The sequence below is a fragment of the Haliotis cracherodii genome, unplaced genomic scaffold (genome assembly GCF_022045235.1).
Source record: "Haliotis cracherodii isolate W230 unplaced genomic scaffold, xgHalCrac1.p SCAF_14, whole genome shotgun sequence".
Lineage (NCBI taxonomy): Eukaryota > Metazoa > Mollusca > Gastropoda > Lepetellida > Haliotidae > Haliotis > Haliotis cracherodii.
In genome coordinates, this window is record NW_027266269.1 from 24,089,055 (window position 1) to 24,113,861 (window position 24,807).

Genomic DNA, 24,807 nt, shown 5'->3' on the forward strand with positions numbered 1-24,807 from the left:
TACGGCCGCTCATGTGTAATATGAGATACGGCCACTCCTGTTTAATGTGAGATACGTCCACTCCTGTTTAATGTGAGATACGGTCGCTTCTGTGTAATGCGAGATACGGCCACTCTTGTATAATGTGAGATACGGTCGCTCCTGTATAATGTGAGATACGGCCGCTCTTGTATAATGTATGATACGGCCGCTCTTGTATAATGTGAGATACGGCCGCTCCTGTATAATGTATGATACGGCCGCTCTTGTACAATGTGAGATACGGCAGCTCTTGTATAATGTGAGTTACGGCCGCTCTTGTGTAGTGTGAGATACGGCCGCTCTTGTACAATGTGAGATACGGCCGCTCTTGTATAATGTGAGATACGGCCGCTCCTGTATAAAGTGAGATACGGCCGCTCCTGTATAATGTATGATACGGCCGCTCCTGTATAATGTGAAATACGGCCACCCCTGTATCATGTGATTTTCATTCACTCCTGTATATGTGAGATACGGCCGCTCCTGTGATATGTGAGATACGGCCGCTTATTTAATACACCGACCCCTGTAGAGTAAATGCGAGATACCGCCTCTCCAGTATTATGTGAGATGCCGTCTCTCACGTATTATGTGAGATGCCGTCTCTCCAGTTTTATGTGAGATGCGTCTCTCCAGTATTATGTGAGATGCGTCTCTCCAGTATTATGTGAGATGCCGTCTCTCAAGTATTATGTGAGATGCCGTCTCTCACGTATTATGTGAGATGCGTCTCTCCAGTATTATGTGAGATGCTGTCTCTCCAGTATTATGTGAGATGCCGTCTCTCACGTATTATGCGAGATGCCGTCTCTCCAGTATTATGTGAGATGCGTCTCTCCAGTATTATGTGAGATGCTGTCTCTCCAGTATTATGTGAGATGCCGTCTCTCACGTATTATGTGAGATGCGTCTCTCCAGTATTATGTGAGATGCCATCTCTCACGTATTATGTGAGATGCGTCTCTCCAGTATTATGTGAGATGCCGTCTCTCCAGTATTATGTGAGATACGTCTCTCCAGTATTATGTGAGATGCCGTCTCTCTAGTATTATGTGAGATGCCGTCTTTCCAGTACAAACTATGGTACTGGTTGTACAGTATGTGTCAGCGTGTCAGAGGTCGCTGTGCATGATATACAACGATCCACCTACGTACAGTACTGTGATCCTGACCTTCAAACAAGACGGCAAGGCTCGGCAAGATTCGCCCCCCCCCCCCCCCCCCCCCCCCCCCCACACACACACACACCCCTCTCCCAATTCGCCTGATGACATCACTGCAATGTATATCTGTGATATATTTAAACCATTTACGTCACAATTAAAAATTTCAAACACCAGCACAACTTCACAGCCATGTTTTATTGAAATATAAGCCTACTGAGCCTTCGTCTCGCAGATGTAGTTGTATGCCGTCGTGGCGGCAACGGACGCCCAGCCCCAGACAGTGAAACCCGAGTTCTTCTGGGGATTCAGCATGGTGATCGTGTAGGTGTACGACTTGTACCGGGGCTGACTGGGCCCCCAGTCTGTGAACGTGACGGGCTGGTAGTCGGGCCATGTCCAGGAGGAGGTCGCGGTCACATAGTACCCACCGATCCAGTAGCCTGTCACCTGCGTCTCTGGGAACAGATATGTATCAGTGTTCGTTGATCAGATCAGACATGTGTTGTGTTTTACAGTGTTGATAGATCACACCAGACATGTGTTGTGTTTTACGGTGTTGATAGATCACACCAGACATGTGTTGTATTTAACAGTGTTGATACATCAGACTAGACATGTGTTGTGGTTAACAGTGCCCCTTGATCAGATCAGACATGTGTTGTGGTTAACAGTGCCCCTTGTTCAAATCAGACATATGTTGTGTTTAACAGTGGTCCTGGATCAGATCAGACATGTGTTGTGTTTAACAGTGTTGATAGATCAGATCTGACATGTGCTGTGTTGAACTGTTGTCCTTGATCAAATCAGACATGTGTTGTATGCAACAGTGCCCCTTGATCAGAGCAGACATGTGTTGTGTTCAACAGTGCCCCTTGATCAGATCTGACATATGTTGTGTCTAACAGTGCTCCTTGATCAGAGCAGACATGTGTTGTGTTCAACAGTGCTCATTGATCAGATCTGACATATGTTGTGTCTAACAGTGGTCCTTGATCAGATCAGACATGTGTTGTGTTTAACAGTGTTGATAGATCAGATCAGACATGTGTTGTGTTCAACAGTGCTCCTTGCTCAGATCTGACATATGTTGTGTCTAACAGTGCTCCTTGATCAGATCTGACATATGTTGTGTCTAACAGTGGTCCTTGATCAGATCAGACATGTGTTGTGTTTAACAGTGTTCATAGATCAGATCTGACATGTGTTGTGTTAACTGTAGTCCTTGATCAAATCAGACATGTGTTATATGCAACAGTGCCCCTTGATCAGAGCAGACATGTGTTGTGTTTAACAGTGCCCCTTGATCAGATCAGACATGTGTTGTGTTTAACAGTGTTGATAGATCAGATCAGACATATGTTGTGTTTAACAGTGCCCCTTGATCAGAGCAGACAAGTGATGTGTTCAACAGTGCCCCTTGATCAGATCAGACATGTATTGTGTTTAACAGTGTTGATAGATCAGATCAGACATATGTTGTGTTTAACAGTGCCCCTTGATCAGATCTGACATATGTTGTGTTTAACAGTGCCCCTTGATAAGATCAGACATGTGTTGTGTTTAACAGTGTTGATAGATCAGATCAGACATATGTTGTGTTTAACAGTGCCCCTTGATCAGATCTGACATATGTTGTGTTTAACAGTGCCCCTTGATAAGATCACACATGTGTGGTGTTTAACAGTGCCCCTTGATCAGATCAGTCATATGTTGTGTTTAACAGTGCCCCTTGATCAGATCAGACATGAGTTGTGTTTAACAGTGCCCCTTGATGAGATCAGACATGTGTGGTGTTTAACAATGCCCCTTGATCAGATCAGACATGTGTTGTGTTTAACAGTGCCCCTTGATCAGATCAGTCATATGTTGTGATTAACAGTGCCCCTTGATCAGATCTGACATGTGTTGTGTTTAACAGTGCCCCTTGATCAGATCAGACATATGTTGTGTCTAACAGTGGTCCTTGATCAGATCAGACATGTGTTGTGTTCAACAGTGCTCCTTGATCAGATCTGACATATGTTGTGTCTAACAGTGGTCCTTGATCAGATCAGACATGTGTTGTGTTTAACAGTGTTGATAGATCAGATCTGACATGTGTTGTGTTGAACTGTAGTCCTTGATCAAATCAGACATGTGTTGTATGCAACAGTGCCCCTTGATCAGATCTGACGTATGTTGTGTTAAACAGTGTCACTTTATCAGATCTGACGTATATGTTTGTAGATCAGATGCGACATGTATTATATTCACAGTTACCCCAATTACAACAAACTTGGAGTCCTGAAGGAGAGTCCATCTTTGATAAAGACCCTAGCACGACGACCCGCATCATGTATATACTCACTTAAAATTGAAATGAGAATTTGAGTTATAGCGTCACTTTCTGACTGCGTTTCTATGGAAACAAGATCCGCCCCTAATCCTCTGCACGCCGTCAAAGCAGTTGCCCAGGCCTTGGTTTCGTTGGAGAAGTAGTAGCACGATTTACCTCCCTTGTAGAAGTTCTGGGGACACCCTTTCAAAGACAGAAGATTTAATGACGTCATTAATACATGAACACATCGCTGAAGGGCTCGTGTTAGATAATAGTAGGTCTACGACACGGTGGTATGTTAATGGATTTTAATATTGGTGGGCTTGCCGTCGCTTTAAATACAATACTGGGGGGAATTCGTTGGTTGTTGAAGCGCTAACAAAGTAACAATACTACATTGCTATGACCAGACAGTGTTGGATGTACTTCCCGAGTGCTATAGTACCTGTGATGTTATGACAAGGTAATGTTTGGCCACACTCGATTATCCAACGTGTACCCTTGACTCGGAATTATATTTTCGTTCACATTCGTCACCACTCGCCCCTTTCCGTAACCTGCGAAAAGACTCGTCCCTCTATCGAAGAATGTTAGGGGCGAATATACGCGAATTTTACATATGTCTTGCATCTAAAAATATACCCAAGACACACTTAAATGTGCTCAATCAACCTGTATAATTCTGCACGCCCCGGTGTGCTTTAAATTGCATCTGAAATATATATAATATATGGAGAAATGTATGTGAACCATTATCCAACGAGTTGACAATTGTTTTAGGTATGCCCGTTTGCGCTAAGACGGAACCCAGTCGCAAAAATGGCCACGAGAGGGGCACGAGTCGCTATTCGGCTTGTCCCGGAATAGCACGAGTTGCTCCCGAATGTTTCGTTCAGGCCACGTCATAATCTCTATCTCTCGTATCACTGAAGTTCTTTCGCTCATGAGTGTAAATTGAGTGGACCGTTATTTTTAGTCTAGTCTATTTCGAATCGGACTGAAAACAAAGCAATGGTACCTTGTTTGAGTGGCATTTAGAAGTTGGAATGGTAACTTAGACAAAATTGTTATGGATGAGCAACTTCTTTATTACAAATGGGCGACGTTTCGGTGTATCATCAAGTGCTTGATAACGGTGTTAGAATCTACACCGAAACGTCGCCCAATTGTGATAAAGAAGTTGCTCATCCATAACAATTTTGTCTTAGAAAGCAATGGTAGCGAATTGGTCCAGGGTATTATCTCAGCAGGACAATGGAAGATGCGCTGTGACATACACACCCATTTCAACAATATTGGTTGGCGGGACAGGTGAGGTGGAAGCGATTTGATTGACGGCGGCGCGACACAGCTGACTGTTGCAGTCGTTCGACTCACAGCACTCCATGCACGTCATGGGGTCGGACCCGGTCTGGTTGCTGGGGAGCAGACACGCCTGAAGGAAGATTGAACATGGTGTCAGCCCGGGGGTCGGACTCAGTCTTGGTTGTTGGGGGTCACCCACTCACTGGCAGAAGGCAATGGACATAACTCTCCGGGTGTGGCAGTGATCTGTGTGTTGGGGTGGGTGTGGCAGTGGTCTGTGTGCTGGGGTGGGTGTGACAGTGGACTGTGTGTTGGGGTGGGTGTGGCAGTGGTCTGTGTGTTGGGGTGGGTGTGGCAGTGATTTGTGTGTTGGGGTGGGTGTGACAGTGGACTGTGTGTTGGGGTGGGTGTGGCAGTGGTCTGTGTGTTGGGGTGGGTGTGGCAGTGATTTGTGTGTTGGGGTGGGTGTGACAGTGGACTGTGTGTTGGGGTGGGTGTGGCAGTGGTCTGTGTGTTGGGGTGGGTGTGGCAGTGGTCTGTGTGTTGGAGTCAGGTGGCAGTGATTTGTGTGTTGGGGTGGGTGTGGCAGTGATCTGTGTGCTGGGGTGGGTGTGGCAGTGATCTGTGTGCTGGGGTGGGTGTGGCAGTGATCTGTGTGTTGGGGTGGGTGTGGCAGTGGTCTGTGTGTTGCCGCGGGTGTGGCAGTGATCTGTGTGTTGGGGTGGGTGTGGCAGTGGTCTGTGTGTTGCCGCGGGTGTGGCAGTGGTCTGTGTGTTGGGGTGGGTGTGGCAGTGATCTGTGTGTTGGGGTGGGTGTGGCAGTGATCTGTGTGCTGGGGTGGGTGTGGCAGTGATCTGTGTGCTGGGGTGGGTGTGGCAGTGGACTGTGTGCTGGAGTCGGGTGTGGCAGTGGTCTGTGTGTTTGGGTTGGGTGTGGCAGTGATTTCTGTGCTGGAGTCGGGTGTGGCAGTGATTTGTGTGCTGGGGTTGGGTGTAGGAGTGATTTGTGTGCTGGAGTCGGGTGTGGCAGTGGTCTGTGTGCTGGGGCTGGGTGTGGCAATGGTCTGTGTGCTGGGATTTGGTGTGGCAGTGGTCTGTGTGTTGGGGTAGGTGTGGCAGTGGTCTGTGTGTTGGGGTGGGTGTGGCAGTGGTCTGTGTGTTGGGGTGGGTGTGACAGTGGACTGTGTGTTGGAGTGGGTGTGGCAGTGGTCTGTGTGTTGGGGTGGGTGTGGCAGTGGTCTGTGTGTTGGGGTGGGTGTGGCAGTGGTCTGTGTGTTGGGGTGGGTGTGGCAGTGGTCTGTGTGCTGGAGTCGGGTGTGGCAGTGGTCTGTGTGTTGGGGTGGGTGTGACAGTGGTCTGTGTGCTGGGGTGGGTGTGGCAGTGGACTGTGTGCTGGAGTCGAGTGTGGCAGTGGTCTGTGTGTTTGGGTTGGGTGTGGCAGTGATTTCTGTGCTGGAGTCGGGTGTGGCAGTGATTTGTGTGCTGGGGTTGGGTGTAGGAGTGATTTGTGTGCTGGAGTCGGGTGTGGCAGTGGTCTGTGTGCTGGGGCTGGGTGTGGCAATGGTCTGTGTGCTGGGATTTGGTGTGGCAGTGGTCTGTGTGTTGGGGTAGGTGTGGCAGTGGTCTGTGTGTTGGGGTTGGTGTGGCAGTGGTCTGTGTGCTGGGGTCCGGTGTGGCAGTGGTCTGTGTGTTGGGGTGGGTGTGGCAGTGGTCTGTGTGTTGGGGTGGGTGTGGCAGTGGTCTGTGTGTTGGGGTGGGTGTGGCAGTGGTCTGTGTGCTGGGGTCGGGTGTGGCAGTGGTCTGTGTGTTGGGGTTGGTGTGGCAGTGGTCTGTATGCTGGGGTCCGGTGTGGCAGTGGTCTGTGTGCTGGAGTCGGGTGTGGCAGTGGTCTGTGTGCTGGAGTCGGGTGTGGCAGTGGTCTGTGTGCTGGAGTCGGGTGTGGCAGTGGTCTGTATGCTGGAGTCGGGTGTGGCAGTGGTCTGTGTGCTGGAGTTGGGTGTGGCAGTGGTCTGTATGCTGGAGTCGGGTGTGGCAGTGGTCTGTGTGCTGGAGTCGGGTGTGGCAGTGGTCTGTGTGCTGGAGTCGGGTGTGGCAGTGGTCTGTGTGCTGGAGTCGGGTGTGACAGTGGTCTGTATGCTGGAATCGGGTGTGGCAGTGGTCTGTATGCTGGAGTCGGGTGTGGCAGTGGTCTGTGTGTTGGAGTCGGGTGTGGCAGTGGTCTGTATGCTGGAGTTGGGTGTAGTTGTGGTCTGTGTGCTGGAGTCGGGTGTGGCAGTGGTCTGTGTGCTGGAGTCGGGTGTGGCAGTGGTCTGTATGCTGGAGTCGGGTGTGGCAGTGGTCTGTATGCTGGAGTCGGGTGTGGCAGTGGTCTGTATGCTGGAGTCGGGTGTGGCAGTGGTCTGTATGCTGGAGTCGGGTGTGGCAGTGGTCTGTATGCTGGAGTCGGGTGTAGTTGTGGTCTGTGTGCTGGAGTCGGGTGTGGCAGTGGTCTGTATGCTGGAGTCGGGTGTGGCAGTGGTCTGTGTGCTGGAGTCGGGTGTGGCAGTGGTCTGTGTGCTGGAGTCGGGTGTAGTTGTGGTCTGTGTGCTGGAGTCGGGGTTGGCAGTGGTCTGTGATGGATTTGAATGTGGCAGTGGTCTGTATGCTGGAGTCGGGTGTGGCAGTGGTCTGTATGCTGGAGTCGGGTGTGGCAGTGGTCTGTATGCTGGAGTCGGGTGTGGCAGTGGTCTGTGTGTTGGAGTCGGGTGTAGTTGTGGTCTGTATGCTGGAGTCGGGTGTAGTTGTGGTCTGTATGCTGGAGTCGGGTGTGGCAGTGGTCTGTATGCTGGAGTCGGGTGTGGCAGTGGTCTGTATGCTGGAGTCGGGTGTAGTTGTGGTCTGTGTGCTGGAGTCGGGTGTGGCAGTGGTCTGTATGCTGGAGTCGGGTGTGGCAGTGGTCTGTGTGCTGGAGTTGGGTGTGGCAGTGGTTTGTGTGCTGGAGTTGGGCGTAGTTGTGGTCTGTGTGCTGGTGTGAGGTGTGATAGTGGTTTGTGTGCTGGAGTTGGGTGTAGTTGTGGTCTGTGTGCTGGGGTTAGTGTGGCAGTGGTTTGTGTGCTGAAGTTGGGTGTAGTTGTAGTCTGTGTGCTGGTGTGAGGTGTGGCAGTGGTCTGTGTGCTGGAGTCGGGTGTGGCAGTGGTCTGTATGCTGGGGTCCGGTGTGGCAGTGGTCTGTATGCTGGTGTGAGGTGTGATAGTGGTTTGTGTGCTGAAGTTGGGTGTAGTTGTAGTCTGTGTGCTGGTGTGAGGTGTGATAGTGGTTTGTGTGCTGGAGTCGGGTGTAGTTGTGGTCTGTGTGCTTGAGTGGTCTTAGCGAATTACAGTCGGGACAGAGATGTGGGAGGATGGGATGTCGCAGGGATGAGGTTGGTAAGTTGGTAGAATGTAGAAAGATGCTGACCTGCTGAAACTCGCAGCCGAGCCTGAACCGCAGTTGTCCTGTGGAATCAAGGGACGCCTGGGTATAGCAAACCTGGAACAAGTGAGTGAGTGAGTGAGTGAGTGAGTGAGTGAGTGAGTGAGAGAGAGAATGGTTTTACGCCGCCTTTAGCAATATTCCAGCAATATTACGGCGGGGGACAACAGAAATGGGCTTCACACATTGTACCCATGTCGGGAATCAAACCCAGGTCTTCGTCGTGATGAGCGAACGCTTTAACCACTAGGCTACCCGACTGCCCCCCTGGAACAAGGATGCCCACATTTATCCTATAACGGGTAGGTTTTTCAGCAGGATAAAGCCAACGGATAAAAACGACATCCGTTGGGGTCATATGCGGATAGAGATGCAAATATCAAAGGTCAAGTAGGGACAACTTTCAGTGTTTATGAACAAACACTGCGTCGCCCTCGTCATTCGGCGATCGTGTCAGACTTGACCATCGGGAATCTGGAGAAACTACTGGGGTAACTGCTATTATTATCCAAAGAATAGTCTAGCATACTGAAAAAACAGTGTCTAACTGTGACGTAGCTTTGGCAACTTTGGCAACATATTTATTGCGAATTTTCTCTTGCGAGAACACCAACCATGCGGGATCAGTTTCCATATATGTACTTGTAGACCTTTGCGGCTTGGACAGTTGGATTTGGCCGAAATATGTCCGAATTGTTACTGTCTTTCGTTATGTCGCTGTGTATACATCTGACTGTAACAAGACAGGCCGACTGTCAACAACGTGACTGTCACCGTGACGTCTCATATACTAGGGTTGGAGTAGCTTCCCTTTAATAAAGGGCAGTTACTCTAGCGGACAGACCGATGGATTGGCGCAAAGGCAAGTTGAAAGAATTTGTGTAGGCAATGTTGTTATGCAAATATTAAGTGACGTCACTATATAAGACACAGCTTTCAGTTGGAACTATATTGGCTACTGTCACTGTCCGACGGACACATCATTGACATTACGATGTAATATCTATTAACGCGCACATCCCTTGAAAACTTACAATTCTTAGGTAATGTTTCTTAGTGATGGGAAGAGATTTTCGAGCACAGAATTGAAGAATGACATTACATGATAAAGAGGTTATCACGCTTGTGTGTTTGGGGATAGTAAATATCCTGTGATGGAAATAAACACTATGTATTGAGCTCGCCAAGCACACCTATAAGATAATCACACCTGTGACCTGATCACTTAATTCAAATATATGTCACAGTTCCCAGTTAAACGTCTTTCAACCTATCAACCATTCAACACCTGTCTGTCCATCCTTCAGACGTTTTTCTCTCGTCCGTGGATCTATCCAACTCACCTCATCCACTCCACACACGGACCAACGGTCGCACATCCGGGGATCGGCCACCGAGTGACAGTCAAGGCAGCGGTGATCTGCAAATGCAGAAAACAGCTCTTTGGAGGTTTCTTTAGGGACAAAAATATATTGTCCCCGAAAATTCTTGAAAACAAACATTTCTGCTTCAGAGTGTGAGAAAACAAGAAATGTGTTGGTTGCGCTATCGTCTCTACTTACTGTTGTTCTGTGTTGGTGGCGCTATCGTGTCTACTTACTGCTGTTCTGTGTGGGTGGTGCTATCATGTCTACTTCCTGTTGTTCTGTGTGGGTGACGCTATCATGTCTACTTACTGTTGTTCTGTGTGGGTGACGCTATCGTGTCTACTTACTGCTGTTCTGTGTAGGTGACGTTATCGTGTCTACTTCCTGTTGTTCTGTGTGGGTGGTGCTATCGTCTCTACTTACTGTTGTTCTGTGTGGGTGGCGCTATCATGTCTACTTACTGTTGTTCTGTGTGGGTGACGCTATCATGTCTACTTACTGCTGTTCTGTGTTGGTGACGCTATCATGTCTACTTACTGCTGTTCTGTGTGGGTGGCGCTATCATGTCTACTTACTTTGTTCTGTGTGGGTGGCGCTATCGTGTCTACTTACTGTTGTTCTGTGTGGGTGACGCTATCGTGTCTACTTACTGTTGTTCTGTGTGGGTGACGCTGTCGTGTCTACTTACTGTTGTTCTGTGTGGGTGACGCTATCGTGTCTACTTACTGTTGTTCTGTGTGGGTGACGCTATCGTGTCTACTTACTGTTGTTCTGTGTGGGTGACGCTATCGTGTCTACTTACTGTTGTTCTGTGTGGGTGACGCTGTCGTGTCTACTTACTGTTGTTCTGTGTAGGTGGCGCTATCGTGTCTACTTACTGTTGTTCTGTGTGGGTGGCGCTATCGTGTCTATTTACTTTTGTTCTGTGTGGGTGGTGCTATCATGTCTACTTACTGTTGTTCTGTGTAGGTGACGTTATCGTGTCTACTTACTTTTGTTCTGTGTGGGTGACGTTATCATGTCTACTTACTGCTGTTCTGTGTAGGTGACGTTATCGTGTCTACTTACTTTTGTTCTGTGTGGGTGGTGCTATCATGTCTACTTACTGCTGTTCTGTGTAGGTGACGTTATCGTGTCTACTTACTGCTGTTCTGTGTGGGTGGTGCTATCATGTCTACTTCCTGTTCTTCTGTGTGGGTGACGCTATCATGTCTACTTACTGTTGTTCTGTGTTGGTGGCGCTATCGTGTCTACTTACTGCTGTTCTGTGTTGGTGGCGCTATCGTGTCTACTTACTGTTGCTCTGTGTGGGTGGCGCTATCGTGTCTACTTACTTTTGTTCTGTGTGGGTGACGCTATCATGTCTACTTACTGCTGTTCTGTGTAGGTGACGTTATCGTGTCTACTTACTTTTGTTCTGTGTGGGTGGTGCTATCGTGTCTACTTACTGTTGTTCTGTGTAGGTGACGTTATCGTGTCTACTTACTGCTGTTCTGTGTGGGTGGTGCTATCATGTCTACTTACTGCTGTTCTGTGTGGGTGGCGCTATCGTATCTACTTACTGTTGTTCTGTGTGGGTGGTGCTATCGTGTCTACTTCCTGTTGTTCTGTGTGGGTGACGCTATCGTGTCTACTTACTGTTGTTCTGTGTGGGTGGCGCTATCGTGTCTACTTACTTTTGTTCTGTGTTGGTGGTGCTATCATGTCTACTTACTGCTGTTCTGTGTAGGTGACGTTATCGTGTCTACTTACTTTTGTTCTGTGTGGGTGACGTTATCATGTCTACTTACTGCTGTTCTGTGTAGGTGACGTTATCGTGTCTACTTACTTTTGTTCTGTGTGGGTGGTGCTATCATGTCTACTTACTGCTGTTCTGTGTAGGTGACGTTATCGTGTCTACTTACTGCTGTTCTGTGTGGGTGGTGCTATCATGTCTACTTCCTGTTGTTCTGTGTGGGTGACGCTATCATGTCTACTTACTGCTGTTCTGTGTAGGTGACGTTATCGTGTCTACTTACTTTTGTTCTGTGTGGGTGGTGCTATCATGTCTACTTACTGCTGTTCTGTGTAGGTGACGTTATCGTGTCTACTTACTGCTGTTCTGTGTGGGTGGCGCTATCATGTCTACTTCCTGTTGTTCTGTGTGGGTGACGCTATCATGTCTACTTACTGTTGTTCTGTGTTGGTGGCGCTATCGTGTCTACTTACTGTTGTTCTGTGTGGGTGGTGCTATCGTGTCTACTTACTGTTGTTCTGTGTGGGTGACGCTGTCGTGTCTACTTACTGTTGTTCTTTGTAGGTGGCGCTATCGTGTCTACTTACTGTTGTTATGTGTTGGTGGTGCTATCGTGTCTACTTACTGTTGTTCTGTGTAGGTGGTGCTATCGTGTCTACTTACTGTTCTGTGTAGGTGGTGCTATCATGTCTACTTACTGCTGTTCTGTGTAGGTGGTGCTATCGTGTCTACTTACTGTTGTTCTGTGTGGGTGGTGCTATCGTGTCTACTTACTGCTGTTCTGTGTAGGTGGCGCTATCATGTCTACTTACTGTTGTTCTGTGTGGGTGGTGCTATCGTGTCTACTTACTGTTCTGTGTAGGTGGTGCTATCATGTCTACTTACTGTTGTTCTGTGTAGGTGGTGCTATCGTGTCTACTTACTGTTGTTCTGTGTGTGTGGTGCTATCGTGTCTACTTACTGTTCTGTGTAGGTGGCGCTATCATGTCTACTTACTGTTGTTCTGTGTGGGTGGTGCTATCATGTCTACTTACTGCTGTTCTGTGTGGGTGGTGCTATCGTGTCTACTTACTGTTGTTCTGTGTTGGTGGTGCTATCGTGTCTACTTACTGTTGTTCTGTGTAGGTTGCGCTATCGTGTCTACTTACTGTTGTTCTGTGTAGGTTGCGCTATCGTGTCTACTTACTGTTGTTCTGTGTAGGTGGCGCTATCGTGTCTACTTACTGTTGTTCTGTGTTGGTGGTGCTATTGTGTCTACTTACTGTTGTTCTGTGTGGGTGGCGCTATCGTGTCTACTTACTGCTGTTCTGTGTGGGTGGTGCTATCGTGTCTACTTACTGTTGTTCTGTGTGGGTGGCGCTATAATGTCTACTTACTGTTGTTCTGTGTGGGTGGTGCTATCGTGTCTACTTACCGCTGTTCTGTGTAGGTGGTGCTATCGTGTCTACTTACTGTTGTTCTGTGTGGGTGGCGCTATCGTGTCTACTTACTGCTGTTCTGTGTAGGTGGTGCTATCGTGTCTACTTACTGCTGTTCTGTGTAGGTGGCGCTATCATGTCTACTTACTGCTGTTCTGTGTGGGTGGCGCTATCGTGTCTACTTACTGCTGTTCTGTGTGGGTGGTGCTATCGTGTCTACTTACTGTTGTTCTTTGTTGGTGGTGCTATCATGTCTACTTACTGTTGTTCTGTGTGGGTGGTGCTATCATGTCTACTTACTGCTGTTCTGTGTAGGTGGTGCTATCGTGTCTACTTACTGTTGTTCTGTGTTGGTGGCGCTATCGTGTCTACTTACTGCTGTTCTGTGTAGGTGGTGCTATCGTGTCTACTTACTGCTGTTCTGTGTAGGTGGCGCTATCATGTCTACTTACTGTTGTTCTGTGTGGGTGGCGCTATCGTGTCTACTTACTGCTGTTCTGTGTGGGTGGTGCTATCGTGTCTACTTACTGTTGTTCTTTGTTGGTGGTGCTATCGTGTCTACTTACTGTTGTTCTGTGTGGGTGGTGCTATCGTGTCTACTTACTGTTGTTCTGTGTAGGTGGTGCTATCGTGTCTATTTCCTGTTGTTCTGTGTGGGTGACGCTATCGTGTCTACTTACTGTTGTTCTTTGTTGGTGGTGCTATCGTGTCTACTTACTGTTGTTCTGTTTGGGTGGTGCTATCGTGTCTACTTACTGCTGTTCTGTGTGGGTGGTGCTATCGTGTCTACTTACTGTTGTTCTGTGTGGGTGGTGCTATCGTGTCTACTTACTGCTGTTCTGTGTGGGTGGTGTAATCGTGTCTACTTACTGTTGTTCTGTGTGGGTGGTGCTATCATGTCTACTTACTGTTGTTTTGTGTAGGTGGCGCTATCGTGTCTACCTACTGTTGTTCTGTGTTAGGGCGCTATTGTGTCTACTTACTGTTGTTCTGTGTAGGTGGCGCTATCGTGTCTACTTACTGTTGTTCTGTGTGGGTGGCGCTATCGTGTCTACTTACTGTTGTTCTGTGTTAGGGCGCTATCATGTCTACTTACTGTTGTTCTGTGTTGGTGGTGCTATCATGTCTACTTACTTTGTTCTGTGTAGGTGGCGCTATCGTGTCTACCTACTGTTGTTCTGTGTTAGGGCGCTATCATGTCTACTTACTGTTGTTCTGTGTTGGTGGTGCTATCGTGTCTACTTACTGTTGTTCTGTGTGGGTGACGCTGTCGTGTCTACTTACTGTTGTTTTGTGTGGGTGGCGCTATTGTGTCTACCTACTGTTGTTCTGTGTTAGGGCGCTATCATGTCTACTTACTGTTGTTCTGTGTTAGTGGTGCTATCGTGTCTACTTACTGTTGTTCTGTATGGGTGGCGCTATCGTGTCTACTTACTGTTGTTCTGTGTTGGTGGCGCTATCGTGTCTACTTACTGTTGTTCTGTGTTGGTGGCGCTATGGTCTCTACTTACTGCTGTTCTGTGTGGGTGGTGCTATCGTGTCTACTTACTGTTGTTCTGTGTGGGTGGTGCTATCGTGTCTACTTACTGTTGTTCTGTGTGGGTGACGCTGTCGTGTCTACTTACTGTTGTTTTGTGTGGGTGGTGCTATCGTGTCTACTTACGTTTGATCTATATCGTTGGTTTTATGGTGTCTACTTACTTTTGTTCTGTGTCGGCGACTGCCCTGTCCCAACACCGCAGAGGGCACTGTTGCAGTCGTCACTGTCGCAACACTCGAAGCAGGTGGGCGTTTCCCTCTTCCCTAAAAGGACGGACATGCGCCGGTATATGTCACATCTCTGGGGGCGAAATCGGAAACATGGCTTATATCTGAATCTGGGAAATATCCCAGACATAACAACCGTTATATGACGACCATTTAACTTGAAAGAGATGTTGATGCAAGAACAGCATTGGAGCTCACAGCCCATGTGAAAGTTCTGACAGACTGAGTTGTGACACTTACAGACACAAGTTCACAGCCCATGTAATAGATCTGCTGCAGTGAGTTGTGACACTTACAGACTTGAGCTCACAGCCCATGTGGTAGGTCTGATACAGTGAGTTGTGACACTTACAGACTTGAGCTCACAGCCCATGTGATAGATCTAATAAAGTGAGTTGTGACACTTACAGACTTGAGCTCACAGCCCATGTGATAGATCTAATACAGTGAGTTGTGACACTTACAGACTTGAGCTCACAGCCCATGTGGTAGCCTCGAATCATGTTTCTGTTGTAGTACGCCCTGGTATAGCATTCCTGAAAAAGAGACAGAAAGCAGGTAGAGCACGTAAAGAACACAACTAGAGTACATATAGAACACAGGTAGCACACACAGAACACGTGAAGAACACAAGTAGAGTACATATAGAACACAGGTAGCACACACAGAACACGTACAGAACACAAGTAGAGTACATATAGAACACAGGTAGCACACACAGAACACGTAAAGAACACAAGTAGAACAAGGTAAATCACGCGTGGAACACGTAAAGAACACAAGTAGAGTACGTATAGAACACAGGTGGCACACACAGAACATGTAAAGAACACAAGTAGAGTACATATAGAACACAGGTAGCACACACAGAACACGTAAAGAACACAAGTAGAGTACGTATAGAACACAGGTGGCACACACAGAACATGTAAAGAACACAAGTAGAGTACATATAGAACACAGGTAGCACACACAGAACACGTACAGGACACAAGTAGAGTACATATAGAACACAGGTAGCACACACAGAACATGTAAAGAACACAAGTAGAGTACATATAGAACACAGGTGGCACACACAGAACATGTAAAGAACACAAGTAGAGTTCATGTACAACACAGGTGGCACACACAGAACACGTACAGAACACAAGTAGAGTACGTATAGAACACAGGTAGCACACACAGAACACGTAAAGAACACAAGTAGAGTACATATAGAACACAGGTAGCACACACAGAACACGTAAAGAACACAAGTAGAGTACGTATAGAACACAGGTGGCACACACAGAACATGTAAAGAACACAAGTAGAGTACATGTAGTACACAGGTAGCACACACAGAACACGTAAAGAACACAAGTAGAGTACGTATAGAACACAGGTAGCACACACAGAACACGTAAAGAACACAAGTAGAGTACGTATAGAACACAGGTAGCACACACAGAACACGTAAAGAACACAAGTAGAGTACATGTAGTACACAGGTGGCACACACAGAACACGTACAGAACACAAGTAGAGTACATATAGAACACAGGTAGCACACACAGAACACGTGAAGAACACAAGTAGAGTACGTATAGAATACAGGTAGCACACACAGAACATGTAAAGAACACAAGTAGAGTACATATAGAACACAGGTAGAACACACAGAACATGTAAAGAACACAAGTAGAGTACATATAGAACACAGGTAGCACACACAGAACATGTAAAGAACACAAGTAGAGTTCATGTAGAACACAGGTGGCACACACAGAACATGTAAAGAACACAAGTAGAGTACGTATAGAATACAGGTAGCACACACAGAACATGTAAAGAACACAAGTAGAGTTCATGTAGAACACAGGTGGCACACACAGAACACGTAAAGAACACAAGTAGAGTACGTATAGAATACAGGTAGCACACACAGAACATGTAAAGAACACAAGTAGAGTACATATAGAACACAGGTAGCACACACAGAACACGTAAAGAACACAAGTAGAGTACATATAGAACACAGGTAGCACACACAGAACATGTAAAGAACACAAGTAGAGTTCATGTAGAACACAGGTAGCACACACAGAACACGTAAAGAACACAAGTAGAGTACATGTAGAATACAGGTAGCACACACAGAACATGTAAAGAACACAAGTAGAGTTCATGTAGAACACAGGTGGCACAAACAGAACATGTAAAGAACACAAGTAGAGTACGTATAGAATACAGGTAGCACACACAGAACATGTAAAGAACACAAGTAGAGTTCATGTAGAACACAGGTGGCACACACAGAACACGTAAAGAACACAAGTAGAGTACATATAGAACACAGGTAGCACACACAGAACATGTAAAGAACACAAGTAGAGTTCATGTAGAACACAGGTGGCACACACAGAACATGTAAAGAACACAAGTAGAGTACGTATAGAATACAGGTAGCACACACAGAACATGTAAAGAACACAAGTAGAGTTCATGTAGAACACAGGTGGCACACACAGAACACGTAAAGAACACAAGTAGAGTACGTATAGAATACAGGTAGCACACACAGAACATGTAAAGAACACAAGTAGAGTACATATAGAACACAGGTAGCACACACAGAACATGTAAAGAACACAAGTAGAGTACATATAGAACACAGGTAGCACACACAGAACATGTAAAGAACACAAGTAGAGTTCATGTAGAACACAGGTAGCACACACAGAACATGTAAAGAACACAAGTAGAGTTCATGTAGAACACAGGTAGCACACACAGAACATGTAAAGAACACAAGTAGAGTACGTATAGAACACAGGTGGCACACACAGAACACGTAAAGAACACAAGTAGAGTACATATAGAACACAGGTGGCACACACAGAACACGTAAAGAACACAAGTAGAGTACATGTAGAACACAGGTAGCACACACAGAACATGTAAAGAACACAAGTAGAGTACATGTAGAACACAGGTAGCACACACAGAACACGTGAAGAACACAAGTAGAGTACATGTAGAACACAGGTGGCACACACAGAACATGTAAAGAACACAAGTAGAGTACATATAGAACACAGGTAGCACACACAGAACATGTAAAGAACACAAGTAGAGTTCATGTAGAACACAGGTGGCACACACAGAACATGTAAAGAACACAAGTAGAGTTCATGTAGAACACAGGTGGCACACACAGAACATGTAAAGAACACAAGTAGAGTTCATGTAGAACACAGGTGGCACACACAGAACACGTAAAGAACACAAGTAGAGTTCATGTAGAACACAGGTAGCACACACAGAACATGTAAAGAACACAAGTAGAGTTCATGTAGAACACAGGTGGCACACACAGAACATGTAAAGAACACAAGTAGAGTTCATGTAGAACACAGGTGGCACACACAGAACACGTACAGAACACAAGTAGAGTTCATGTAGAACACAGGTAGCACACACAGAACACGTACAGAACACAAGTAGAGTACGTATAGAACACAGGTAGCACACACAGAACACGTACAGAACACAAGTAGAGTACGTATAGAATACAGGTAGCACACACAGAACATGTAAAGAACACAAGTAGAGTACATATAGAACACAGGTAGCACACACAGAACATGTAAAGAACACAAGTAGAGTACATATAGAACACAGGTAGCACACACAGAACATGTAAAGAACACAAGTAGAGTTCATGTAGAACACAGGTGGCACACACAGAACACGTAAAGAACACAAGTAGAGTTCATGTAGAACACAGGTAGCACACACAGAACATGTAAAGAACACAAGTAGAGTTCATGTAAAACACAGGTGGCACACACAGAACATGTAAAGAACACAAGTAGAGTACATATAGAACACAGGTGGCACACACAGAACACGTAAAGAACACAAGTAGAGTACGTATAGAATACAGGTAGCACACACAGAACATGTAAAGAACACAAGTAGAGTACGCATAGAACACAGGTAGCACACACAGAACACGTAAAGAACACAAGTAGAACAAGGTAAATCACGCGTGGAACACGTAGAGAACACAAGTAGAGTACATATAGAACACAGGTGGCACACACAGAACACGTGAAGAACACAAGTAGAGTACATATAGAACACAGGTGGCACACACAGAACACGTACAGAACACAAGTAGAGTACATATAGAACACAGGTGGCACCCACAGAACACGTAAAGAACACAAGTAGAGTACATATAGAACACAGGTGGCACACACAGAACACGTAAAGAACACAAGTAGAGTACATATAGAACACAGGTAGCACACACAGAACACGTGAAGAACACAAGTAGAGTACGCATAGAACACAGGTGGCACACACAGAACACGTGAAGAACACAAGTAGAGTACATGTAGAACACAGGTGGCACACACAGAACATGTAAAGAACACAAGTAGAGTACATATAGAACACAGGTGGCACACACAGAACATGTAAAGAACACAAGTAGAGTACATGTAGAACACAGGTGGCACACACAGAACACGTGAAGAACACAAGTAGAGTACATGTAGAACACAAGTGGCACACACAGAACACGTACAGAACACAAGTAGAGTACATATAGAACACAGGTAGCACACACAGAACACGTGAAGAACACAAGTAGAGTACATGTAGAACACAGGTGGCACACACAGAACATGTAAAGAACACAAGTAGAGTACATATAGAACACAGGTAGCACACACAGAACACGTGAAGAACACAAGTAGAGTACATGTAGAACACAGGTGGCACACACAGAACATGTAAAGAACACAAGTAGAGTACATGTAGTACACAGGTAGCACACACAGAACACGTGAAGAACACAAGTAGAGTACATGTAGAACACAGGTGGCACACACAGAACATGTAAAGAACACAAGTAGAGTACATATAGAACACAAGTGGCACACACAGAACATGTAAAGAACACAAGTAGAGTACATATAGAACACAGGTAGCACACACAGAACACGTGAAGAACACAAGTAGAGTACATGTAGAACACAGGTGGCACACACAGAACATGTAAAGAACACAAGTAGAGTACGTATAGAATACAGGTAGCACACACAGAACACGTACAGAACACAAGTAGAGTACATATAGAACACAGGTGGCACCCACAGAACACGTAAAGAACACAAGTAGAGTACATATAGAACACAGGTGGCACACACAGAACACGTGATGAACACAAGTAGAGTACATATAGAACACAGGTGGCACACACAGAACACGTACAGAACACAAGTAGAGTACGTATAGAATACAGGTAGCACACACAGAACACGTACAGAACACAAGTAGAGTACATATAGAACACAGGTAGCACACACAGAACACGTAAAGAACACAAGTAGAGTACATATAGAACACAGGTAGCACACACAGAACACGTAAAGAACACAAGTAGAGTACGTATAGAACACAGGTGGCACACACAGAACATGTAAAGAACACAAGTAGAGTACGTATAGAATACAGGTAGCACACACAGAACACGTACAGAACACAAGTAGAGTACATATAGAACACAGGTAGCACACACAGAACACGTACAGAACACAAGTAGAGTACGTATAGAACACAGGTGGCACACACAGAACATGTAGAGAACACAAGTAGAGTACATATAGAACACAGGTGGCACACACAGAACATGTAAAGAACACAAGTAGAGTACATATAGAACACAAGTGGCACACACAGAACACGTACAGAACACAAGTAGAGTACATATAGAACACAGGTAGCACACACAGAACACGTACAGAACACAAGTAGAGTACGTATAGAACACAGGTGGCACACACAGAACATGTAAAGAACACAAGTAGAACAAGGTACATCACACATAGAACACGTACAGAACACAAGTAGGACACAAGTACAAGACAGTTAGAACATATTTAGAATGGAGGTATGAAATAAATATACCACAGGTAGAATAGAACATAGGTAGATCATAGGTAGGACGTGATTAGAACACAAACAGACCAAACGACGACAACTAGTAGAAAACACATAGATAACAGGTCGATGACATGTGGAACACGGCAAATCACAGGTAGACCACAGGTGCACAACATGCAGTCCACAGGTAGAACAAAAGTAGGATACATGCAAATTATCGATATCGTACAAGCAAGCTGAATACAAGTAAGACACATGTATGCATGTTGCGGTTAGACCACAGTTAGACCAAAGACAGATAACAGGTGATCGCAGGTCGATCACAGGAACATCAGAGTTTGAAAACAGGTGGCATATACAGGTAAACGGAATGTAGCGTACATGTAGAAAACAGGTAGATAACAAATCACCGCTTGAACACAGTAAGATTACAGGTAAAATGCATGCCGACCACAGGTAGGACACAGATAGACCACAGGTGGAATACAGGTACACACTGCCTTTAACCCGTAATGACGCTCCAGACAGGAGTTACATGGCACTTTATTCATATTTTAGTGATATGTATTTTTAATAAACATACTTCCTCCTCTCCACACGAAACCCACATGGTGCAGTCCGAGGGCTTGGCCACTTCATGGCACTCTAGACAGCGTATACCATTATACACCGGAGCTGGGGGAGATAAACGTATATTCATGACACTACAGACAGCGTATACCATTATACTCCGGAGCTGGGGGAGATAAACGTATATTCATGACACTCTAGACAGCGTATACCATTATACGCCGGAACTGGGGGAGATAAATGTATATTCATGACACTACTGTCAGCGTATACCATTATACACCGGAGCTGGAGGAGATAAATGTATATTCATGACACTACAGTCAGCGTATACTATTATATACCGGAGCTGGGGGAGATAAATGTAAATACATGATACTACGGACAGCGTATACCATTATACACCAGAGCTAGGGGTGATATATGTAACTAAATGACACTACAGACATCGTATACCATTATATACCGGAGTTGGGGGAGATATATGTAAATTCATAACACTCTAGACAGCGAAAACCATTATACACCAGAGCTAGGAGAGAGCATATTCACGACTCTACCAACATCGGATATCATTATATACCGGAGCTCGGGTAGACATTGTTTCATCACTCTTTTCTACCTCGAAGGATGTATACACAATTGGATTTAGCACGTGGAACTTCATGTTAACACTGACAGACATACAAGAGCTAGTCGATTCAAACAGTTCTTCAAAGGAGAGCTGACATGAGCGTATGTATGTTCAAATTGACTGTTAAGAACTACCTAAGACAGTCGATGACTTTAACAGCGCGTCGTAATACGTTTACATCAAGTACGGGACGTCAGAATGTCCGAAACTGTAAATCGCGAGGGGAGGGATTTCAGAAGTTACAATGGGCTGATCATGGAAAGGTGAGATAAATTCATAGATTGCTGCAGGTTGCCAGTCAAGACGCGGATCGTGTCGACAGTTAGAATCCTTGGGTTTGTTCACTGTGATGGGTCGTAGGGAGGATATTCGCGCACTCTCTTTCTTTTCCAAATGTATGCTAAAACACTGACTTCAATATCAAAGAGTCTAAATGATAGGAAACAACGCTTCTGTATGTATTGGTGCAAGGGAATTCCCAGCGGTTTCTCCAGGAATGTGGAAGAAGTCCGTCAGTGTTTACGTCATGTCAAGAATACTCTCTCGTGAAAACGTATGAACTTTACAATATGTCGTTCATACGTTGATGAACGTCATTTTCGCGATCATTTGATCGGCCTTGCGCCCAAAAGCATACCATTATACACCACATTGGTATCCTCTGTGGTCATATGCGGATGCAAATATAAAAGGTCAGGCAGGCAGTTCCTTATTTACAAACAAACATAGCGCCACCCTTGTTTATCTGGACAAATTATTGTGATAAATGTTATCATTATAAATCTAGTAGTCTAAGATACCGAAAATCAGAGTCTAGCAGGGGCAAGGCTGAGCATTTTAATATATAGGATATAGAGAGAGATATAAATTGTGAAACAACTTTAGTGAGACCGCTCGTGGAATTAGTTTCCTTATCTGTAATGGGAGACTTATCGCGTGATAACGTCTATATGTCCCCGTGACTAGTATATACCATGCGTTATTCTGAACGTCTTGGACTGTATGTACTTACTAGATGTGACGTCACACCGCACATCGACGACTGCCTGCACAATAAGCGCCACCTACAACAAACGCCACACTTATACACAAAACACAAACATTGACCGTTTTGTCTGAAGGTGTCAAATCTACATTCGAAACCTCGTAAATGAAAGCTTACCTCCATTCGTCCATGACAAAGTGTGAAAAAAATTATACGGTCACAGCGGAACTGAAGAGTGATTGTGCATCCATTGCATCATATATTTTCATTGGGTTATAGGTGAGGTGAACTGGGGTTTAATGTCGCATCCAAGATGATTGCACATAAAGCGACGTGTGTGTATGTGTGTGTGTGTGTGTGTGTGTGTGTGTGTGTGTGTGTGTGTGTGTGTGTGTGTGTGTGTGTGTGTGTGAATAATCTGCAAAGCAGTAACCGATGATGAGGGACACATGATGATTCGTAACGTGCTACAATATTTTAGTAAATGATAATAATGATAATGATAAGTGCATTTATAATACGCCAGATTCCATTGACCATTGACAATAGATCAGTGAGAGCTCAATTTTCAGTTTCATTTCCATCTCCCTGGGGAGTATACAACCCATGCCTTTTAACACAAACTGATACACAAACATATTAACTTTTATTTTGTCCCAAACTTATATCTGAGTTGAACCGTTTTTGTCTTTTTTTTTCTAAATATAAATGTTATTTTTGCATGTTCTACACGTGGTCCCGTTGTCAGACGTCAGAACATATCACCTGGGTATATATTGTTCTGACAATATTTGCTTTCTAAGCAACTTCAATATATACAAGTTGAGGTGATGTGAAATTGGGTTTAACGTCGCGTCCAAGATTATTGCACTTATATAGCGACGTGCATGCACTTGTGTGTGTGGCTGCTTGTACTTGTCCGGACTGATGCCGATTTATAGTGCTAGCACACTGAGATACCATGACGCAGTTTGACATGAATACCCCACTGAGACACAGTATACTGGGTAACAACAAGCACCATTTTAAAAAGTCTTTTGGTATAACGCGGCCGGGGATCGAACCCCGGACCTTTCGCTCTCCGGGCGACCACGGAGGCAGTCCTCATTCGGTTAGATGGTCACATGCAGAGATCAACTGGTATCGGTTCTAATCGGCGTATGTTTGCTCTCATATACTCCAACTATCCCTTTCACCAGGATACAACGTAGGACAACGAAATGCTGAAGTCAGCAATACTCTTTTACTCGTTCTTTATAAGAATGTCTGTCTACAATGTAGCAACCAAATGGCTTCAAATCCCATTAAGTATCTTCCGTAGGTGAAATTGCTCACGATTTTGTTTAAAGAAGTGCTTTTGATTAAATATTTTCTTTTGCGGTTCTACGGAATGAGGGAAATCGCGGTCGTACGTTGTCCACTGTCGGACAAATCAAAACGCAGTATTATAGAATGTTTCACGATCGAATTACATTTCGTGTTTTCATGTCTATTGCCCAGTACATGACCTGGCGCCTTAAACAAATACTGTATCTACAAAGATATTTAATTGTAATGAACAAATATTGTTTTACGACATTCAGCTGGAAATGACACGACGTTGTGCCATTAGAAATCAAAACATTTCTGTCAGGTTCCGCGTCAGTATTTATGATTTCCAATTCACATGCTATCATGAGCTTAACACGGTCATTAAATGTTCTAACTTACCAGTACTGTGAGTGTTGTGTGCATGATGGTACCGGTCAGAGAATTAGCAACAACACGATCACGTCTAGGCCAAAACGACAGCAAACGTGTCACGTCACAACATGCGCGACCACTATTGAACATACACGCCGTGCAACGTGGGACCAGCTTATGTGCATACGTATTCATTATGATGCAACATTTTTGGGGGCCATAATACGAGGATATGTCTTTGTTATGCCGCTGTGCTATGTGGGGCCATAATACGTGCATACGTATTAATTATTACGCTTATGCCATTATTAAACATATCCCAAACCAAGCTCTTGAGTTTATTGTTCAATCCTGGAACAAGAAACGAAACATTATTTACCTTGTTGTAGCTGCCTGTATCTTATCTCCCGGATGAGGTCACGTGGGACTACCCCGTGTGCCAGACACAGC

The 24,807-nt window shown here is 45.4% G+C and overlaps 1 protein-coding gene across 1 annotated transcript; it reads right to left on the reverse strand.

The window, feature by feature from the left end:
• Positions 1 to 1,363: 1,363 nt before the first annotated feature.
• Positions 1,364 to 24,457, reverse strand: LOC139461120 (uncharacterized). The gene is made up of 10 exons (XM_071242662.1): positions 24,385 to 24,457; positions 22,702 to 22,753; positions 21,069 to 21,160; positions 15,010 to 15,081; positions 14,480 to 14,618; positions 9,602 to 9,678; positions 8,244 to 8,315; positions 4,786 to 4,939; positions 3,535 to 3,705; positions 1,364 to 1,642 (listed from the first exon to the last, which is right to left on the reverse strand). The coding sequence occupies exons 1-10, from the start codon at positions 24,406 to 24,408 to the stop codon at positions 1,398 to 1,400; spliced, it is 1,098 nt and encodes a 365-aa protein (XP_071098763.1). The 5' UTR covers positions 24,409 to 24,457; the 3' UTR covers positions 1,364 to 1,397.
• Positions 24,458 to 24,807: the final 350 nt, after the last annotated feature.